This window comes from Poeciliopsis prolifica, unplaced genomic scaffold, assembly GCF_027474105.1.
Source record: "Poeciliopsis prolifica strain line A6 unplaced genomic scaffold, Auburn_PproV2 SCAFFOLD002, whole genome shotgun sequence".
Taxonomy (NCBI): domain Eukaryota; kingdom Metazoa; phylum Chordata; class Actinopteri; order Cyprinodontiformes; family Poeciliidae; genus Poeciliopsis; species Poeciliopsis prolifica.
In genome coordinates this window covers 19,624,339-19,643,761 of record NW_026562377.1, presented here as the reverse complement: position 1 = coordinate 19,643,761, position 19,423 = coordinate 19,624,339, and the positions used below count along the sequence as shown (strand labels likewise).

At 38.9% G+C, this 19,423-nt stretch overlaps 3 protein-coding genes across 5 annotated transcripts; 2 read left to right on the top strand and 1 right to left on the bottom strand.

Annotated features, from left to right (window-relative positions):
• The first annotated feature begins 6,048 nt into the window (after window positions 1–6,048).
• nr2c2ap (nuclear receptor 2C2-associated protein) lies at window positions 6,049–8,592 on the top strand. Its single transcript, XM_055051751.1, has 5 exons — window positions 6,049–6,100; window positions 6,183–6,273; window positions 7,209–7,314; window positions 7,419–7,486; window positions 8,239–8,592. Exons 1-5 carry the CDS (start codon window positions 6,063–6,065, stop codon window positions 8,359–8,361), a joined length of 426 nt encoding a protein of 141 aa, XP_054907726.1. The 5' UTR covers window positions 6,049–6,062; the 3' UTR covers window positions 8,362–8,592.
• Window positions 8,593–8,642: 50 nt separating this feature from the next.
• On the bottom strand, window positions 8,643–12,188 carry rfxank (regulatory factor X-associated ankyrin-containing protein). Of its 2 annotated transcripts, none has more exons than XM_055051709.1 (9): window positions 11,822–12,188; window positions 11,633–11,737; window positions 11,373–11,471; window positions 10,423–10,488; window positions 10,245–10,345; window positions 10,027–10,167; window positions 9,858–9,924; window positions 9,671–9,751; window positions 8,643–8,975 (listed from the first exon to the last, which is right to left on the bottom strand). In XM_055051709.1, the coding sequence occupies exons 2-9, from the start codon at window positions 11,733–11,735 to the stop codon at window positions 8,926–8,928; spliced, it is 708 nt and encodes a 235-aa protein (XP_054907684.1). In that variant the 5' UTR covers window positions 11,736–11,737; window positions 11,822–12,188; the 3' UTR covers window positions 8,643–8,925. The 2 variants fall into 2 exon arrangements, with proteins under 2 accessions (XP_054907684.1, XP_054907685.1); XM_055051710.1 differs by having other exon boundaries at window positions 10,027–10,152.
• On the top strand, window positions 12,096–17,719 carry borcs8 (BLOC-1 related complex subunit 8). 2 transcript variants are annotated; one of them, XM_055051717.1, is made up of 6 exons: window positions 12,096–12,227; window positions 12,425–12,537; window positions 13,514–13,578; window positions 13,660–13,767; window positions 15,210–15,301; window positions 17,065–17,719. In XM_055051717.1, the coding sequence occupies exons 1-5, from the start codon at window positions 12,191–12,193 to the stop codon at window positions 15,277–15,279; spliced, it is 393 nt and encodes a 130-aa protein (XP_054907692.1). In that variant the 5' UTR covers window positions 12,096–12,190; the 3' UTR covers window positions 15,280–15,301; window positions 17,065–17,719. The 2 variants fall into 2 exon arrangements, with proteins under 2 accessions (XP_054907692.1, XP_054907701.1); XM_055051726.1 differs by lacking the exon at window positions 15,210–15,301.
• Window positions 17,720–19,423: the final 1,704 nt, after the last annotated feature.

Here is a 19,423-nt window from a genome sequence, read left to right as displayed (position 1 = left end):
GAACACAATGGAGCCAGAAACTGATTTCCAAAAGGCAAATTGTCATTCTCAGCAGTATGGCACCTGTCTAGTGAGTTCATCATCCTTTGGTGTGGGTGTGCTTGTGAGAGGAAGCCGAGACCAGAGGAGATGGCCGCATTATTGTGAGGTCTACGACTGGGGGATTTGAAACTGAAAGTGTTTGAAATGCATATGAAACGCACTGAAACAAAAATCAGCAATGCTTTTGGAATCCATTCATAGAGGCACTCAATTGCTTTTGGCCAGATTGAGTGGGCGAGCAGGTGGGGATCGAGCAAATCGACCCAGACACTGATGCTGTTGCCTCGGAGACAGACTGAGAGCCCCCTGATCCCTAGGACAACATGTCGCCTTGTCTTTGTACTTCGAACCCCCCACTTCCACACCAACTAACCCATCTGCACCCCTCTAAACACACACATTCAAGCCCATCCTCCACCTCTATTATTTCTTCATCTTTGAGGCTGGGGGTGCACCATCAGATGCGGGTTCCTCCCTTCTCCATTTAGGGCTCCAATTACAAACCTGTCTGCATAGATTAAGGAGGAAGCCCAGCTGACAGCTGGAAAACACCTCCACATGTTAGCACATGCCAACACACAGACTGCACAGCGCAAGCCAAGAACGCAAGCAACCCCTGATCGGCTTGTGCAAACCAACATCACCCTGGCGCTCATCACTTTGCTGCTGCACTCGGCAGCGTTATCACCTACCAGATCTCGGTGACATATCCGTACCCACACTGTCACCTCGGCAAACCTGCACACATAAACCCCCATCAGGAACAAAGCAGGGCTTTGCCACCTGTCACATTCACAAAGAAACAACAGGCTTTAATGAGATGGAGAACTCCTAATTGGAGGCGTCATCTTCTTTAATTGTTGTAGAAACAATTCTAGGGGTTAAAACAGATGGTAGTTCATTTGAACTCCTCTGTAGTTCAGATAAACATCTCTCCGGCTTTGTTCAGTTTGCAGTATGTTGCTATGTTCGGTGACGGCCTGCAATACCAATTCAACCGTTCTCTCTAGCCCCTATAGGCGTACAATGATTTCTTTCACAAGTTCGCACTGGTGAGTAATGGTCCTCCATCCTTATTGTGAGGTTGGGGGAGGGTGACGTGGTAAAGCTAATTGAAATTTTTTTGAGGGAGTTCCTCAAACAAAGCAGAATGAGCTGTGCTTCCAAAAGGATAAAAAAAAAATTTTGAATAAAAGTCTGTTTTAAATAAAAATGTGAAATTTGAAATCTTTTTTGTATTTGTTTTCACATACTTTAACAGATTACGCTGATGAGGGTTTGTGTTGGTGTAGACATTCTCACCCACTGCAAAACATACAATAAGAATCGGCTGTCCTCCAAGACTTAGCGGCTTTTGCCTGAGGGAAGAGAACACAGACAAGTGTTTGACTTCAGAGAAAGGAAAACAAGCACCGGTCTTTTCTCTGTAGCCGGTGTGTAATTGCAAAATGCACCAGCACCTTCAAGAAACAACAGAATGTCACAGCCTTTTCCCTCCACCCAATTTCTCTCCCATTGTTCTGTTCTCCCTGTACAACCAGAACCCATACATTTAACAGTGATTTCTTCAGCCGCAAAATCCCCTGCTATTCCTCAGGACAAATCCACATGACCCAACCATAAAATGACACGCTCGAGCATCTCATCACACCTCGGTCTGCTGTGAGACCTGCCGGCGCTTCACTCATTACTATGGGCTCAGATATCAGAGGCCAGGGGTGTAGTTATGGTTGTGGGATTACGGGCTCATACAGGGTAGGGGGATCGAAGCTTGTCCTTTGGGCCTTAAATCACATCATGAGCAAGCAGGGACTCTGACTGCTGGTGCATGAAGGAGGAAAAGGCACGTTTCATGAACCATGACCTGTCACTGCACTATACACAGCCTTCAGGAACCGCACCGCTGGTAATTGCAAATCTTGCCTTCAGCTATATGTAGCAGCAAAACACCTGTCTTATAGTGCTCTGACAGGCATCAGCTAGTCTGGTCTTGGTAAACAAGTCTCTAGAGAATGTTTGATTTTTTTATTTTTATTTTGTGTTCTTTATCTTCTAACCAGCAAAGCAAAGTGTGTCCTCTCTCATGCTGCATTCCTGGCTTTGTTTCACCTATCAGTCCATCTCTCTATGGTGTGAAACTGCAGTGGCATGTTGGTTCACTTCTGAATTTACAGCATCCAACCATCTTTGGTAGAAAATGCAACATATCGTGACAACATTGACAAGAGGTCCGGTTTCCGTCCAGTTACAAACTGTACATGTGGTTTGCATGGAGCAAACATCACCCTATAAAGGTCAACTGATTGTCAAAACCAGCTCGGTATATGAAAGCATGCTGTGCACACATCCAGAAAAACACATAATACTAAGTTTTTACTAAAGCCTTTTTTTTTTTATCTCGGTCCCAAACATCAAAGGGAAGATTTGCTATTGGTGTGTTTGTTGTGATGTCATCTGCCTTTATTTACTGATGCTAATGAGTATTTGGATGTAGCTCAGACATTCTGCTGCTTCATTTCTGTTCAGTCTATGAATTTGCTTTAGGATTTGAAAAAAAAACCTTTTTTGTTTTGAGCCATCTTTGCATGCATACATGACACACATTTTAGAACATTGTGTTTTGGAAAATGCTATTATATATTGTATTTTTAGACCACTGGAAAAAGGCCCCAGCTTCCCCCAGCCCTCCACACCCCTGTATATAAAACTGATAATTGGGTGTCTTAAAACATAGTTTTATTTTACTTTTGTTGTTTTGCTGTTTTTTAAACCGTCATCTGCTTTGTCAGTGTGTTTGGACTATGATATTTTTGTTTCCTAAAATTAGCAAATTTTCAAAGTCATGCTTACGAATTTGTAGCTTTATGTAAATCACCATATGTTCCCTCTTGTATAGCTCGCAGTGTCTTGGGCCTTATTTCCAGCTTTTTCTTTTTCTCTTAATGAATTGTTGGGTAAAATCTTTGAAATGTCTGGATGTCACGTGCCAACCAACACTAAGATTCAACTCTAAAATTAAGACAGCAGAACAATGTTCTGTTTTTTTTAAATAACGCAATAAGACAGCTTCATTGAAACAGCAGCAGAAAATTTCTACATGGAAATAAACGAGGAACTCTTCCAGTCTGCAACATCCAAACTCAATATCCTGGTAATTGCTGCAGTTTTGACAGATGTGTCTCGTGTTTCTTCCCATTTTCTGCCTTATTGAAGTTAGCAAGCCTCAAAGAGCACCAAATGTTGTCTTCCTGAATGATTTGCAACCACTGAGAGGCTTCATGTTAGATTAATTTCTGACAACTTATACAGACTCCTAAAGGTTCTTAAATTATGGACTACAGATTTGTTCACTTCTATTTTCTTCTAAACATTCAAACATCTCAATAAGATTTTAAATTATATTTCAATTACCGACAGCATACACTGCTTGAAAAACCCTACCAATGTAATTAGCACAATTTATCCAGAACTTTTGCAGAAAAGATGTCAGTTTGGCCAGCCTCAAAAATGTCCCTCTTAGCAGACTGTAGTCTGAACTTCAAACACCAAAATCTTCAAGGAACCTGATACATTGACCTCCCTGGTGCATGCATGCACAACATCTGCTTTAAAGATTCCTATAAAGGAAAAGGTTGTAACTTCAAGCAGCAGATGTAGGAATTACTTTCAACAGCAACAGTACCCCTAATTGTCTGAGGTACTGAATTTTGGGTATTATTTACCTGTAAGCCATGATCACTAATCATCCCTTTCTGAAATATTATATTTTTAAATCATATTCAAATTTTCTGAAGTGTACTAGTGAATGGCCTGTGCTTGTATTGTGCCTTATCTTGTCCAGAGTGCAGCAAAGCCCTTTACACTACAATGTAACCATTGATTGTAGTGAGCTACATTGTAGCCACAAGACTCCTTGCCACAAGCAGACAAGGTCTTTCACCCAAGGACACAACTCCAAGAAATTCAGAAAAAAGTTTTTGAAAAGTCAAGTCAGGGGATGGATACAAAAAAGAATCTCCCACTGCGACACATGGCGGTATCATGCTGTGGGGAGGCTTTTCTGAAAAAGAAGATCAAATAAATTCATCAGAATAAAATCCTGGATAAAATACTGCAAGAGAAGAACGGCTTCAGGGAGCATTTATGTTCCAGCAAAACACTGAACCACAAACATCCAGCTAAAGCTACACAGAAATGTTTCAGAGACAACAAGACAACAACCAAGTCAAAGTTCAGACTGGAAGTCGACATACAATTATTGGTAGGGCTTAATCAGGACTGTTCACAGCTGATCTCCATGCAGAGCTGGAATGGATTTTCAAGAAAGAAAGTCGTAAAACTGGAGGGTCCAGGTGTGAAAACCCAATTGGGACCAGACGCCATACTGTGACTGAAGCCAAAGGCTTGTCTACTAAATAACGGCTTGAAGGGGATAAATATTTACACAATCACTTATTTTAAACCAAATATTTCAATTCAGTTGTCATTATTTTGTAAAAATCGGTTTTCATTTTGAGATTAAAGGGGTATTTTTTGAGAAAAAGTTTTTGACAAAAAAAACTTTTTTATATCATGATTGATTTGCAAAACCAATAAAAATGTAACGCATCCAAGGGGGTGAGTACTTTTTACAGGCATTGAACAATGGGTTTCTGAATTTGCTGATACATACTGTATTGAAGTTTCCCAAGTAAAGGTTATAGTGTTGTATTCCAGTTTAGGTTTTGAGCTAACCACCTTAAGACCACTTTGGTTCGATCTAGTCACGACACAAAAGGAGCACATGTGTGTTCTCAGAGCAAGTGACCCACTTGCAGCCCACCTTGGGATCATTAGAGACCCACATGGGCACCATTTTATGAGTCAGAACAACAGCTCATCACTCACTCATGAGAGACCCTCGTGGGACTGTTTGCCAGGTGGGCATCGCACACAGCTTCGGTTCAGGATATTATTTTTGTCATGCAGACTAATGAGCACCTGGTAAGTTAATTGTGGAGGAAGCACATCGGATTAACAGCTTTAAATATACTTGAATGTGTTTACAAACCAGCCAAACAACTGAAGAGGCTTCCACCGAATAAATTGCTGCACAGCATTCTTAAGCTCAAAATTATCTGGAAGTCATGTGGGTGTCCGTCTATCTAAAAGCGTGTCCTCTAATAGATCACAAAGTCAAAGGGACATTGGGTGCAGATACGGTATAAATGTGATTGTTTGTGTGCATGTCTCAGAAGAGGTTCCTGAATAAGGGGGTTGGGCAGAGTCCAAACCTGACAATACAATCACCCTTCAGTACTCCCTTATGGGCGGTCTTCAAGGAGCCTGGGTTTCATCAGGTTTTGGATTTCAGACCTATTGATCATCTGCACTGAGGGGCCTCTGTGACAAACCCTCAGCAGGACTTCTCCATCAGTAATGAGTCGGCCAACCTCTTCACAAACACACACACATAGTCACACACACTTGCTCTTCCGTGTTATTGGTTCCCGGGCTGTGAAACAGAGACATGGGGATATGGTCCCTGGGAAAAGCTTTAAAATCTTGAGCTGACATTGTTTTTGATTATTTTTAATGCCGTATATGCAGTCACCTGTGAACTGGCAAAAAGAAACTAAACAAAAAAAAAAAAAAAAAAAACATGTACAACCTTTCCTTTTTGTTAATCTTTTCATCATATGAAGCTGACTGATTCACTGACCAGGGTCCTCTCTTCTGAACTCGTTTATCTCGGTGACCTTTAACCAACAGTGATCATGGCAGAACTGCAATTTCCCCCGTAATGACCAAAGACAGTTTTTAATAAATAAATAAATGATACCGTGTGTCATTTGTGGAGATCTTGATGAATACGCGTTGACTTTTCTTTCCCCTTTCTGTGATAAACGTGTCACTCGAGGAGAACGTGAAGGTGGATCGAGCGCTCCATCTAGTGGCCGAGGGAAACATGACGTTCCATGATTTCGCCGTCGTAAAAATAACACCACGTGGACACAAACGCTTGACGGCAGAGTGAGAGCATGGCTTCTCAGCTGATCTGTCGCGAAACCCAAAGCAGGTGAACAAAATATGTGTTCATTCAGGAATAATTACCGCGCTCTTCCGGGTGCTAAATATCCCCCAACTTGTTGTCCTTTCAGGGTGAGTTCAGTGCTAAACAGAGACGTAAAGCAGTTTGGGAAAAAGTTCATGTTCGACTGTAATGAAGAAACCTGCTGGAACTCTGACCAGGTAAAAAAAAAAGAAAAAGTGACAGCTTTGTTCCGAGTTCATGTTATCATTGTCTAAAACTTTACAGTAAACATTGTTGCACCGTGAAGAAACAAAGCTGATTTAGACATCTAGTCTGGTGAAGGTAACTGGTTAAATCAGAACTTGGTGCACACAACATTAAGACAAATGTTTGGAGGTGGTATTATGGTCTGTGAACACTTGACCCTATAGCCTGGTTACTTTGTCTTTGTTTATCTTCTTCTCTGTGCAAAAAGTGAGCGAAGCAGCCAAAGATGGTTAGTTAGACTCAAAGTCCTCATATTTTTTTATCATTTGGGATTTTTTTTTCTCCCAGCATTTCTACTTGTTGAAAGTCAGAGGAGATAAAAAGCTGAGACCAAATTGGCCTAATATTGATAAGGATGCTTTTTTAAGCAAAACATTAAATGATACTGTTTGCCTTGACACAGTTAGCTTTACTGAGTTAAGAATTGTATTCTAAATAAGTATGTGCACCAAGCACAGTATTACAAAACATTCATTAGCATTAGCATTCTGTTGGGCATTTAGGATACTAATTGACCAAGACTTAAGATTTTTTGCTTAGATATTTTGCTCTAGCTTTCTAAAGGTGAAACCAACTTATTAATAGATCCTAAACCTTTTGACGTTGACAACAGTGATTGTCAGTAAAACTAATTATTTCGACTGAACATGCTGCATGTAAATGTTCTTTTATTTAATCAGAACTAAAGACATCAGAATTTCTTTTATTTGAATTTGGTTGAATACGTATTTACTTGAAATGATGATAAACGATAAGGGTTTTGTTTCTATGTGCAGCATTTTCTAGACATCCAGGAGTTCAGAAAATAGAAAACTGCATTTTTTTTTATGACACATTGCATTGTCCACGTCACAGTGTGGCTCAGTCGTCATCTTCTCTTTGTCAGGGGGACTGTCAGTGGGTGCTGCTGGAGTTTCCCCAGTCGGTAAAAGTCTCGGAGGTGAAACTCCAGTTCCAGGGTGGCTTCTCGGCTAAAACATGCAGATTAGAAGGTAAACGCTGCCTACTAGAAGTAATTGCCATTCTAACTTTAGAGTTTCCTGTAGCAAGCGCAACAAGATGATGCAAACTATTTTTGTGTTTGTGCTTTCTGCAGGTTGCTGCAAAGACGGAGACTTCACAGGGTTGAGCCAGTTTTACCCAGAGGACAATAACTCTCTTCAGATATCCCCACTTGCATGTTTACATTAGGACTACAGTCATGCATGTTGCATATTCACAAGACACGTCTGCAGGTGCTTCTTATTAAATTAAACATTAGGGAATAGCTTAATATTGCTACGCAAGTAATTTTTTTGCCAAAAGTAATTTTTTTTTTAAATTTCATATATTTTTGTCTAATTCATATATTGGCAATTAAAAGGCAGTGATAGATTTTCTTTCTGCCAAAATCACTTTTGGCCAAAAAAATTACTTCGGCGATAATTTTAGGAAGGTAACGATACATTAATATATTACTTCAAAAAGTGAAGCCTGTATGTTTATAATTGTTCACTACTACTTGTCTAAATAAATTTTTTTAGACTCATTAATTTTTGATGAATTTAGATAGTTGGATTTTCACTTTTCCAGCTGAGACAATTTTATTGAGAAGCACCTGTACATTAAGATGACTTGATGAAATGAACACATTAGTAATAGCTTAAAGTCATTTTGAATTGCCATTTTTTTAAAATAATTAGAACAAAAACATTTACATTAATCATCTAACAATTTTTCTTGTATCCAGCAGTTTATATAAAAACAGAAAATGATAGTTTTACTTATTTGCTCTTCTTTGAGAAATGTAACTTCAAAGAACAACAGCACGCTTCCTCTTGCTGTTTTGTTCGGCTCATAATAGTTATTGGACAATATTTTTCTGACCACGTTGTTCATTATCGCCACCCCTATTTTGTTCTTAACTCCACACCCACAGCTTTCCCATACAGGAGGCCCCCACCGTCGACAAAGTAAAAATACTGTTTGAGAACAGCACTGACTTTTTTGGGAGAATTGTTGTTTATTCCTTGGACATTTTGGGGCAAAAAACCTCATGAGCATTTTTTTTCATGCTCTCATGAGAGAGGAAATAACCCACGGCCAAAGTACAGGGTGGTGTGGTGACACTTGGAAAACATGTCATCTGTAGTGCCACCTTGTGAACTGATGCAAACGTGGCCTTTTTTGGTATTGCTGCGTTCAGACGTCTGTGTGGAAGTTTCACTTCACGTCAGTAAAACAGGAAAATGCAGACATTGGTCACTTTGATAGCCATTTCGATGTGAAAAGTTTGCTGCGTTAAGAAATATATATTGTGCCTTTCGAATTACATGACCGCTTTATCGAAAAATAGCATTTTATTAAGGCTTTTTTCCCCCAAATTCCATTCAAAACAGTTCTACAGAACAATTGACATTTCATTGATTCTTTCAAAATAGCTTTTACATAAATTGTCAAAAAAAATCTTTTTTTTTTTTTAAACTGTAAGTGCATAAATAAATCCATATGTTTACATTTCTGTTTTCTGTTGTCGATGAGACCGATGTTTTCACCGTCTCTAAATGTTGCATGGATGTGAGCGAAGCGTCTTCTGCCTAAAGCTCCTGCAGGTTTATTTGATGTCATGTTGGCTTGTAGAGTTTCAGGATGTGGTCCTCCAACACTTTCTGAACTAAAAGAGAAAGGGGGAAAAAGTTTTTTTTGTTTGTTTTTTTTTACAGATCATTTATGACAAAAGCTTTTAAAAATGGTTTAAATCGACAATTGTAATTATTGCCTTGCAGACATATTCATATTCCAAATACTTTTACACATTTTGGTTCATTACAACCATAATCTTTAATTTCTTTATTTGGGATTTCATGCGAAAAAGAAAAAGGAAAACTAAGAAAAATTAGTGCTGGATTCATGGTGTTCCTTTTTTTTTCTTTTAACCAAAAATCTGAAAGTGTGGTTTTAATCTTTATTCAAGACATTTTAATTAGTCATGCCTGAATAAAATTTTGTGCAACAGATAACCAGAAGTGGGTAAATAGTTTGAGTGTATTTTAATCTCAGTGTAAATACAGCTGCACTTTGAAGGCCTTCAATGTTTTTTTTAAGGAGCATTTATGAACTGAACAGTCATGTAGAACAACAAGGCCATGAATAAATTTGTTGGGTGGTTTGAAATCAGGTTATGACAAAAAATAAGCCACTAAAACCTAGTAGCAGAACAATCTGATAAAACATTTAAACTTAACTTGCATTCAAAATGTGTTTTTTTTCTTCTATCACATAAAATACTAATAAATTACATTGCAGTTTGTGGTTTTAACACGACAAAATGAGAGTAAATGTAACTCCTTAGAGCAATCTAATACATACGTTTTTTGTGTCCAAGTGCAACAGCTAAGGCCATTGGACTGTAGCCAGAGTCCGACTCTATGGTCATATCTGCTCCCTTAGCTGTAAGAAATTAACATTGTTAGAATAAACCTGCTTTAACAGAGTTTTATTACAATTATATATATGTATATATATTTTTTTTGTATAAAAAAGACATGCAATGTACCAAGTAGAGCTTCTACACATTTGATGTGGTTCCCTCTTACAGCATAAAGAAGAGGAGTTCCACCATTCTGAGAATGAAAAAAACACAGTAGTTATATTTTAATATATAACTTGTTCTGCTGATTTATATTCAGCATGTGTGAGGGAAATGTCTAAAGTCCCAGCTGTACCCAGTCGTAGGTGTTAATGTCCACTCCATGTCTGAGGAGAGACTCGACGATGTCCACGTAGCCGCCAGAGCTGGCCAGAGTCAGGGCGCTCTCTCGCTCCCTTGCAATTGTATTGGGATCCGCACCCTTTAAAATGTATTTCTATGAAATTTTTATTTCATTGAAAATGACACTGAAGAGTTTCTATGTAATGCATGTCTTCTTTTTTTTCTCCTAACCTTTTCCAGGAGAAAGTCCACCATAGCTTTTTCTCCAAACGCAGCCGCCCACATGAGGGGTGTAAAACCCCGATCATCCTGCGTGGTGAGCACTGAGCTGTCTGCAAGATGAAAACACAAAACACTCGGAATTGTGGAATCAAGTACTTTTCAAGACAACAGGAAGGGATTTTCTTGCCTTTACTTAGATGTGCAGCCACTTGCAAAACGTCACCCTGAGCTGCCAGCTGATGTATGGACAGAGCTGTTGGGAGGTTGAAAAATAGCTGATACAAATCAGTTTTGAGCAGAGGTTTACACGCATTCATGGGGGCAATAAAAGTCATATCCATTTTGGGCTTTTAAATATTGATGATCTTTTATTATTTATTTTATGTTATTTTTTTTATCTGGATGGACTGATATGACAAACAACTTCAGAGCTCCAGCAAAACACTGGGGATTTGAATTTATTGCAGATTTAGTCTAATACATAAAATCATCATGACCAATGTTTGGATAAATGTTTCTTAGCCATAAATACCCCTAGGGAATAGTTATTGTAGCTATCAACAAGCTTCTGGCTGAATATATGACCACTTTTTTTGGGTGAACCAACAAATTTAAATAAACTTTTAAATTCAAGCATAATTTCAAGCATAGACCATGAATATATCAATATGATTAAGGATGGCATTGAAATACGTAATGGTGTAATTGTTGAGGTTCTGAAGGATTTGAGCTGCCAGCTGTCCATCAGGGTGGACACTTGGATCTCTGATCTTTGGTTTGAGAACCATATTTTGACATCTCCAAATGTACTTCTTGTCAGTACATGGGGATCTACTTGGCCAAACAGCTCAAGTAGATCCCTATAGATCTGCACCCTTTCAGTTCATGGCACTGTTAACTACTGTTAACTGAGGACAGTGGCATTGGTGCGCCAACATATTCCAGGTTATATTAAGCTTATCGAAAACGTACTATAAATTATCGGTGTTCTATTCATTTTTTGTTTTTTTTTTAAATACTGCCATTGTGTGGATGTCTAGGATGCACCATCAAAAGTCCCAAATAAATATGGACTTTTGTGCCTGCAAATAGTCTCCTGATTTTTTAAACTGCAAGTTCCTAAGTGCATTTACTTACAGTCTAATGTTGCTGGACGTACTGTCACTTCATTCCCACGCTGCTTGTTGGTCAAAGTAGTGGAGTGTTTAAAGATGTCATCCTCCTCCACATCCATCTCTGGAGAACCAATCAGAGAAAACACACCCGTGTTAGTGGTCATAGACAGAGGTGATGCTTTATTTACAGTCCATCCAATCTAAGACTACCAGGATCAGATGACACAGAAGACTGGTAGTGTAAAGTGTCAAGCATGTGAGCGCATTTGGAAGATATAATACCGTTTGGATTCCCACGTGTTGAGCTGGAAGAGTGTTCAGCAGCATCAGACTGCTGACTGTGATGGCCATTTGCAACCTCTTCATCATCTCTGCTCTCCATCATAACTGCATAAAACAATTTGATACTAGATTGTGCGTCTGCACAAATAAGCGAGAGTTAATAAAATAATAGTTGATGAAATTCCTCACCTCATCCAGCCACATTCACAGACCCACTTCCTTTTGGGAAAACAGAAAGTGTCAAATTTCCGCTCGATCGCCGGATCGTTTCGGCTTCCGAACTGTTTAGAAAGTACACTTCTCACGTTGTTCGGTTTCTTTGCTAGTTAGAAACAATGTTAAGGGAACAGACGAGATGAAATGTCGTTTGAATCAGCAGTCCGTCTCGGGTATCAAAGCATCTCTGACTACAGTCGCGACGGAAAAACGTTCGCCAGAGTCCGTGTTTCCGCCCGGAATCTCGTCGTGTTGCACAGATGGACAATAACACGGAAGCGGGCATCAGCTGACGCCGTTCTTCGCGCTGTTGGCTTCTGAGAGGAGAGACGAGCTTTTGTCATGGACGACCAAGAGATGCAACTGAAAGTTAGGAGAGGTAAACAGCAACAGAACAAATCCGTATTTTCTATTGTATGTAACCAAACATTAACATGGCAGCGCTAAGAAATGGTTTCTGAAGCTAGCGGCCAAGCTAAGTCTTACATATAACACCGTGAGGTGATACGCTATTGTCGTGTTTCATGGCACGATTTGCACATTTAATGCTGTGTCCCTGCTTGTTTGACCCCACAGTGAGTGACAAATTCACGGAGAGTATGTATGTGCTGGCTAACGAGCCGTCAGTGGCTCTATACAGGCTGCAGGAGCACGTCAGGAGATCCCTGCCTGAGCTGGTGCAGCACAAGGTATTCCTCCTTCAGCTCGATGTTGCACCTTACAGCTGTCTGCAGTATTAAAAAAGTAAAAAAAATATATATAATCTCCCAGCAACATATTGTAATTTCAGTGAATAATCATCTTTAGACTATCTTGTTTTGAGTCTGAAACTTAATTACAAACAAATTTTGGCTCCTGATCAATAAATGTTTTGCTTTTTAGTTATGCATGCATTGGATAGTTTACCTAATCTTTATTTAATTTATTGATCCAAAGATGCTGACCTCCCTTTGTTATTCATATTGATGTTAGATTAATTAGTTTTATTATTGCTTACGTTTATATGTTGTTTAGGTTTGAAGACATATTTAAGACACAGACTGTCACTCCAACTTTCTTCTTTAGAGTCATTTTAAAGTTTTTAAAATGACTTTAAACTATGGGAATTGTTGAACAGAACAATTGTGGGGGGGTGGGAGTTGTTGCTATGTAGCTTACCATATACACTGAGCTGTGCCACCAGCCAGCAGCAGATGATGAATCAAAGAGATTTTTTGGAGAAGCTTGTTTTTATTTGAATTTTGTCATCCTTGTGTTTATTGTGGCACATTAGCAACAAGGATGTGGGATTTTTCTTTCTTTCAAAACTAACAAATATTTTAAAAAGTTATTTAAAATTTCTCTGACTGATCTATTGTATTTTAGGAAATTCTGATGAATTTAGTCAAAGTTCCGCTTAATAATCTTTAGATTGAGACAATCTAATTAATTATTTTAGTGGTCTAAAATAACTTGAGTTCAAAATTAAGTGAATCACAGCTAATTTCAAGGAGCACACAAATAAATTTTTTTTTTTTTTTCACAAAACTTTTTTTTTCTGTTGAAATCAATTTTTCCGAGAAGCATGCTGCGTGATGCCTTTTAATCAAGTTGCACTATTAACTATATTGTCTTGATAAAGTCTATGTCAACATTTGTTTCTTTCTTTGTTCCTTTTTTCCACAGACAGACATGCAGAGTTGGGAGGAACAGAGTCAGGGAGCCATCTACACAGTAGAGTATGCATGCAGGTGAGACGCTTCATAATGTTTGAATTAAGCAGAACCCCATACGACAAAGTTAATTCTTGTATTTCTGTCTGTGCTTTGCAGTGCCGTGAAAAGTATGACAAACAGCAGTGTGTATTTTAAGAACATTGACACCCTTCTTCGACAAGCCATCACCATGAAGGAGCAGATTAGTAACTTTAATGGACGCAGGTACAAACATTTTGTAAATATCAAAATAAACGTAACCCGTAGAAAGTTTATGTCCCCATCTATAAGCTTTAGTATGTACCTTATTTAAAGTAGCTTCAACAATTCTAAAAAGCTTTAGAATTGGAGAACTGGAGAACTTTTTTCTATATAAAAATAAAAGTATACGGTATTCCATTTGCTGTGTTAAATCTGAACAAAACATTTTAAATGAGATACTAGAAACCTGAAAGCATTACTAATTGAGTTTCGTCCATTCTTACATTAACATTAAAAAAAATTGAATACAAATGACCTTTCATTTGTAGATCCTTTACCAAAATCCTTTTGCCTGCCAACTGTCTGTTAGAAAGGATATTGTCAGGTTGCCATTATTTATTACTTTTTTGTATTTTGTAAGTTCATGTGTCCTTCATCACTTCAAATTTTTGAACTCAGCTTGTATGTCTGAAGATAACTTTCACGCAGTTCTTTTCCACAGACCATAAATAGTGAATATCTGTGTTTACGCAGTGCAATATTTTAGACTATTGACCTTAGTCTCTGAATTCAGTAATACCATTTTTACCAGACTTGACAGTCAGAACTGAGTAAGTCTAACCCACATCACCTCTACCCTTACAATTAATAAAGTGTACCTACATTCTTGAAATTATCAAGCAACATTTGTTTTTTTTTAATTCAAATTATATGTTGACCAAAGCACGTTACCATATTTTTCAAAGTGAATAAGAACAGGGTTTTCAAAATAATAATAATAATAAAAAAATAAATAATTCAAAATATTGCCAAAAATTGCTCCTAATGTGAGATTGAAATTAAGCAGCAGGTTTGTACAATAAAAGCAATTATGTATATTTTCAATATATTTGGACACATTATTATTTGATTGAAATTTTTAGCAAATATCAAAAAGAATAAACAATAAAAAGTGAAAGGAAGATTTCAGAACTGTATTTTGAAAATTGCAATTTCTGGGTTGACTATTAGAGAGCAACCACCATAGTTAGACAGGAAATCTCAGAGGTCTTCAAGAACAAGACTATAGCATCTGATGTATTTGTTTAATGAATGAAACAAGATATATTTTTACTTGCCATCTCCTGTTGGCACAATTTTGTTTCCTTGGGATGATACAAACGTTTCAATGGCTTTGTAGCAAACATTGAAATGTTTGCTACAAAGTTTGCATCCCATGTAAGTTTGGGCTTTGAGTGTCCATCTTTATACAAATAATTTTGCCTTATTCGTCCAGATTTCCTAATAAGGTAAAGAAATTGACAGTCACATAATGTTGTGCTTTCATTTTTTAATTTGCATCATATTACTTTTTTTTGCTGTTATTTTCATTTATGCTTATTTTGAACCACTTTTCGGTTTCATTGTTTGTTTTCCTGTTTATTTGTTTTCATTGCTCATTTTCTCCCATCAACACCTGCATGCAGTCAAAATGATGTGACCTCACCTCCTGCTCCCTCCGTTCCTGCTCCACAAAACTCACCTGCTTCCTCATGAACATTGGGCACATGTGTCCAAGGTTAGTAGTTCTAGATATATCTAGAAGATATGTTTTAAAAAAACAAGTACTTCCTTGCTACAGTTTATTTAAGGTTCTACGTAAAATATTTTTTAACACGTCAAGAAATGCAATCGCTCCACGCACACAATTCTAACATAAAAACAATGCCTGCCCACGGCGCAGGACTGTATTATGATAAAGTTCACAGATGTGCCAGCTCAATATCTAGTCGGTGTACTATAGCTCATTTTGTTGGTCTGGTCAACAACATCAAGGTTTTAAAGTTGTTCCTATAATTTAAATTTCACTGTGTACCGCTGGTCAGCTGAATTAATATTTCCCATATTTTCCATCACTTCAGAGAAAGACAAATACGGCTCTTTGGAAATACTTCAGTTAAATTTCTACATGAAAAAGCATTACCAGTTATGATTTGAAACTGAATACAGTGCCACAATATGCAGTGGTCAATCTACAAGCAGCATGACATTTAACCTGCAGGCTGGCTACTCGAGCATATTGTAATTATCAGCATGTTATTCACCTGTAAATTGCAAAAGAGGAAAAAATGACAAATTATGCCCAATTTTTTAAAAAAATAATGTATTTGACAACTCCTGAAAAATGTTAGAATTTTGTTTAATTCCTGAGGAGGATCTCAGAAATCAAACTTATTTATTTGCAGCCCATCTGGGGTCGTGACCCCGGTTTTAGAACTGCTGGTATTTTTAACATCTATGGCTATAATAATGTTGCATCTAGTGGCTTTTTGTTTTATATAAAAGCAATTGCATTGTTGTTTCAATATGTGGTGTAAATTACACAGTCCTGTAAAACCAGGAGTAGTTACTGTCAGCATCTACACTAGTCAATACCTGTGTTATTCAGATTGGTGGATCGTGTTTTAAGGTGACTGTATATCTTAAACTTGGCCATTTTGAATGCACCCAGACAAGATAAACTTCCCATTTGCACACTGAAGAAACAAAGAGCTTTCCCTCTGCGGTGGGGGTTCACTTGCTCCACTAACTTGCAGTCAGATATCAGTTCTCTAATTCCTCTGAAAAGAATGTCCACTCACACAAGCGTCGAGTCTTTTGCTGAAATCCCTGATTTGCGTGCTAAAACGCTCCTCATCTCGTTGTTGACTCCATTCCAGGGTTTCACCTGGGCCTGTAGTAAGCCAGATTCAGTAGACAAGGTCCGGTGCATTCGAGGGCAGCTCCCTCCTGCGCTGTATCCATCTTTATCGCTGGAGTGGCTCTGAGAGCCTTCGGTGGGGGAGTACTGCTGCTGATAATGCTCCCTCTGCCTGAGGTTGCCACACGTTGGGTAAGAGATCGGCTGCTGCATATGATGAGACTGGCTGCGGTGAATCCGCGGTCTGTCCAAGCCGACTCTTAGCTCACAGGGCCGTGAGACGGGCACGCTGCTGCTTCCGTGGTCGTTTTGATAGAGCGTGTCGGCTAGGTCGCTTTTGTAGTGCGTGGCGCTTCGGGAAGCTTTGACCAGGGAGTGTATCACCGCCGCCAGCAGAATCAGGATCCCAGAGGAGAGTATGCAGGCGCTGGCGATGCCCGTTTCCATCTCGAACATCAGGAGCATGAAAATGGACATTGCTGTCGAGAAAGAAGAGAACGTCGTAGAAAACTTGATTTACCTGTGCAGACAGTATTTTAATTCTGTCTGTGTCTCTAATGACAATATTAGAGACACAGATAACTGTAAACCAAACACATACTGAACGCTGCTCGTCTCATTGATATCCTATTTGCCTGCAGGAAACGGACCACAGACCCAGGAATGTTGAAGGAAGGGGCAGAAAGGCACAACTCTGGGATGTAAAGAGGCCTCCTGAGTTGGCCTTCCCAATCATTTGACTGTGGCTGAAGTGGGATCAAGGGCAGACAACCAACCAACACAATGAAGTGACGCCCCCTCCACCACCCTTCTGCTAAAGTAACTCGCTACTCTGTGGAGCGGGGTGCACCAGCACTGCCAGGTTCAGCATTAGAAACTCTTAAGTCATGGCTGCTCAAAGAATGCATTGTTCTCTGAAACTGGACGGCTGGATTAGAGGAAAAGCAGCGGCGCTGGTATGCCTCTGCTGCTGAAAACACCAACTAACACAACATTGCTGTGGATGCTTTAGCTACAAAGAGGTGTCTATGAAGTGCTTTAGTAGTAAATATTGGTTAAGAAAGAAATGTGAAAATGTACTGTTTTGTTTTCGTCTGTCGTTCCTACCTGCCAAATAGACAGACACCCCCAGGCAGAATAGTCCAATCGCCACATGTCGTACAGCTCTGCTGTCCAGAAGGAACCAGTCTGCTCTGTTGAAAGAGATCCCATGTCAGCACCTAGAGAATGTTTGCACTTTCACATTGATGCTTCACTTTTGAAATCGGTGTCTTGGTTAATAAAAGTAGAGCAATGTCTTTGTGTTCATGTGTTTGTTTTCCCAGAGAAGTTTGTGTTGTCAGAATCTTGGGATTACTGGGTATTTGTGTTTATTTGATATGCATATTGTGAGACTAGTTATTAGTTCCCCTTTTTCTGGAATGCCCCCTTGTGTCAGCAGGGAGGTCCCAGGCTTTGGTGTTGAATTAGTATACCGACGTGGGAAAGGGCCAGCGCGAGGCCATGTGCTGGGTGCACAATAAGAGGAAGGCCATTGTTTAGATGGGATTCGTGGGGGGGGGGGGGCTGTTGACCAAAGGCATTGCAATGCAGGCCTTTGCTCTCTGACACATAAGCTAGCCCCATTTTTTTTTTTTGTGTGTGTACTTCTGAAACCATGTTTTCTTTACACAAAAACCTAATAGTTAAATTTAGTATCCAGGACAAGGCTGTGGTTAGTAGCATTAACAACGAAAGAAGATTGTGTGGGCACAAGGAGAAACACATGCAAACAGCTTCCCACCCCACCCCCCCACCAGTAGCAACAGCGTTTTGCACAGAAAAGAGGAACCAATGTAGGATGTGAAGCAGAAATACTTTCTTTTCTCAAAATTAAAATATGTGATGAAATCCAAGGACTTGCCTTGCATAGGACATTCTTTTCAAAAATTACAAAAGCCGTGAAAAAATCTAAGTAATGATACCTGAATTAAACAAACACAAAAATGTGTTTGTTTAATTTATGTACCTGACTAACTAACAAAATAGTGATTAAAAATAATATCTCAGACTTATCCAAGCTTGTGTTAACCTCACTAGAACCTTCAAGGAATGTTTCCCAAAGTTTTGACCAGGTATAAACCTCAATGAACTGCCAGAAAATGTTGGCCGTAGGTTAAAGACATAAGCTTCTGATATCATTTAGTAAATGTTGCCTAAAGCCATAACTTTCAAAAAAAAAAAAACAAGCGCATAAAAGAAAGAACCATTAATTGAATGTTATCTTAAGTTTTTCTTCAACTCATAGGTAACCTTTAAGAGGGTACACTGGCATACCGGACCCGTACCAAGCAAATACTAACCTTGCTAGAACCCAAAGGGGAAAACAGAAGAGTCATATTGAAAAAAAAAACATTCAGACAATTCCCTCTTAAGTGATATTCTAACCTTCAGGGAACCTTTAGAGAAAGTTTCTGAAAGGTTAGTTTCAACATTGACAGTGAACGTGGGGGTGTAAAGGGGAATAATGCTGAAGGTTCCTTATATGTTATCTACAACTTTTACGTTGAGGAACGCCATGGGAACGTTACCGAAAAGTTCCCCCGAAGGTCACCTGAGTTTTCTATGAAATAATTTTTAAAGAATCCTCAGAGAACGCTCACAATTTTTTACAGTTTCACCTCGGAGAACATTCTTTTTGGAACTGAACAGAAAACTAAAGAACAAGCCGGCCAGCATCCAAGACTTTTCCGAGCAAAAACTAACCTTACTGACCCTAAATAAATTATGTTTTCATAAGATTGTAACAAGTGGCCCTCACAGAAAAATTTTAAAAAAATCAGATTTTCCATACTGATGCACACTGAACTTGCACAGAATATAATAATCTACGACTTTCAAAAGGTGACATTGGAGAAGCTCCAAGTTAGATTCTAGGGGTTATTGTCAACTTTTGTAGGATTTTCTGAGTACTGTGCTGGTTCCCCAAATTGTGTCTACAGCTTCCACAACTTGAGGTCA

What these genes read in the sequence shown, in the direction of transcription:
- nr2c2ap (XM_055051751.1), top strand. Translation starts at nt 6,063, where the DNA reads ATGGCTTCTCAGCTGATCTGTCGCGAAACCCAAAGCAG. An exon ending in TGTCGCGAAACCCAAAGCAG is followed by an intron (nt 6,101 to 6,182) that starts GTGAACAAAATA and finishes TTGTCCTTTCAG; the next exon opens with GGTGAGTTCAGTGCTAAACA. An exon ending in TAAAACATGCAGATTAGAAG is followed by an intron (nt 7,315 to 7,418) that starts GTAAACGCTGCC and finishes TGCTTTCTGCAG; the next exon opens with GTTGCTGCAAAGACGGAGAC.
- rfxank (XM_055051709.1), bottom strand. Translation starts at nt 11,735, where the DNA reads ATGATGGAGAGCAGAGATGATGAAGAGGTTGCAAATGGCCATCACAGT. An exon ending in ATGTGTAGAAGCTCTACTTG is followed by an intron (nt 9,752 to 9,857) that starts GTACATTGCATG and finishes AATTTCTTACAG; the next exon opens with CTAAGGGAGCAGATATGACC. An exon ending in TGCACTTGGACACAAAAAAC is followed by an intron (nt 8,976 to 9,670) that starts GTATGTATTAGA and finishes TTTCTCTTTTAG; the next exon opens with TTCAGAAAGTGTTGGAGGAC.
- borcs8 (XM_055051717.1), top strand. Translation starts at nt 12,191, where the DNA reads ATGGACGACCAAGAGATGCAACTGAAAGTTAGGAGAG. An exon ending in CTGAGCTGGTGCAGCACAAG is followed by an intron (nt 12,538 to 13,513) that starts GTATTCCTCCTT and finishes TTTTTTCCACAG; the next exon opens with ACAGACATGCAGAGTTGGGA. An exon ending in ACAGTAGAGTATGCATGCAG is followed by an intron (nt 13,579 to 13,659) that starts GTGAGACGCTTC and finishes TGTGCTTTGCAG; the next exon opens with TGCCGTGAAAAGTATGACAA.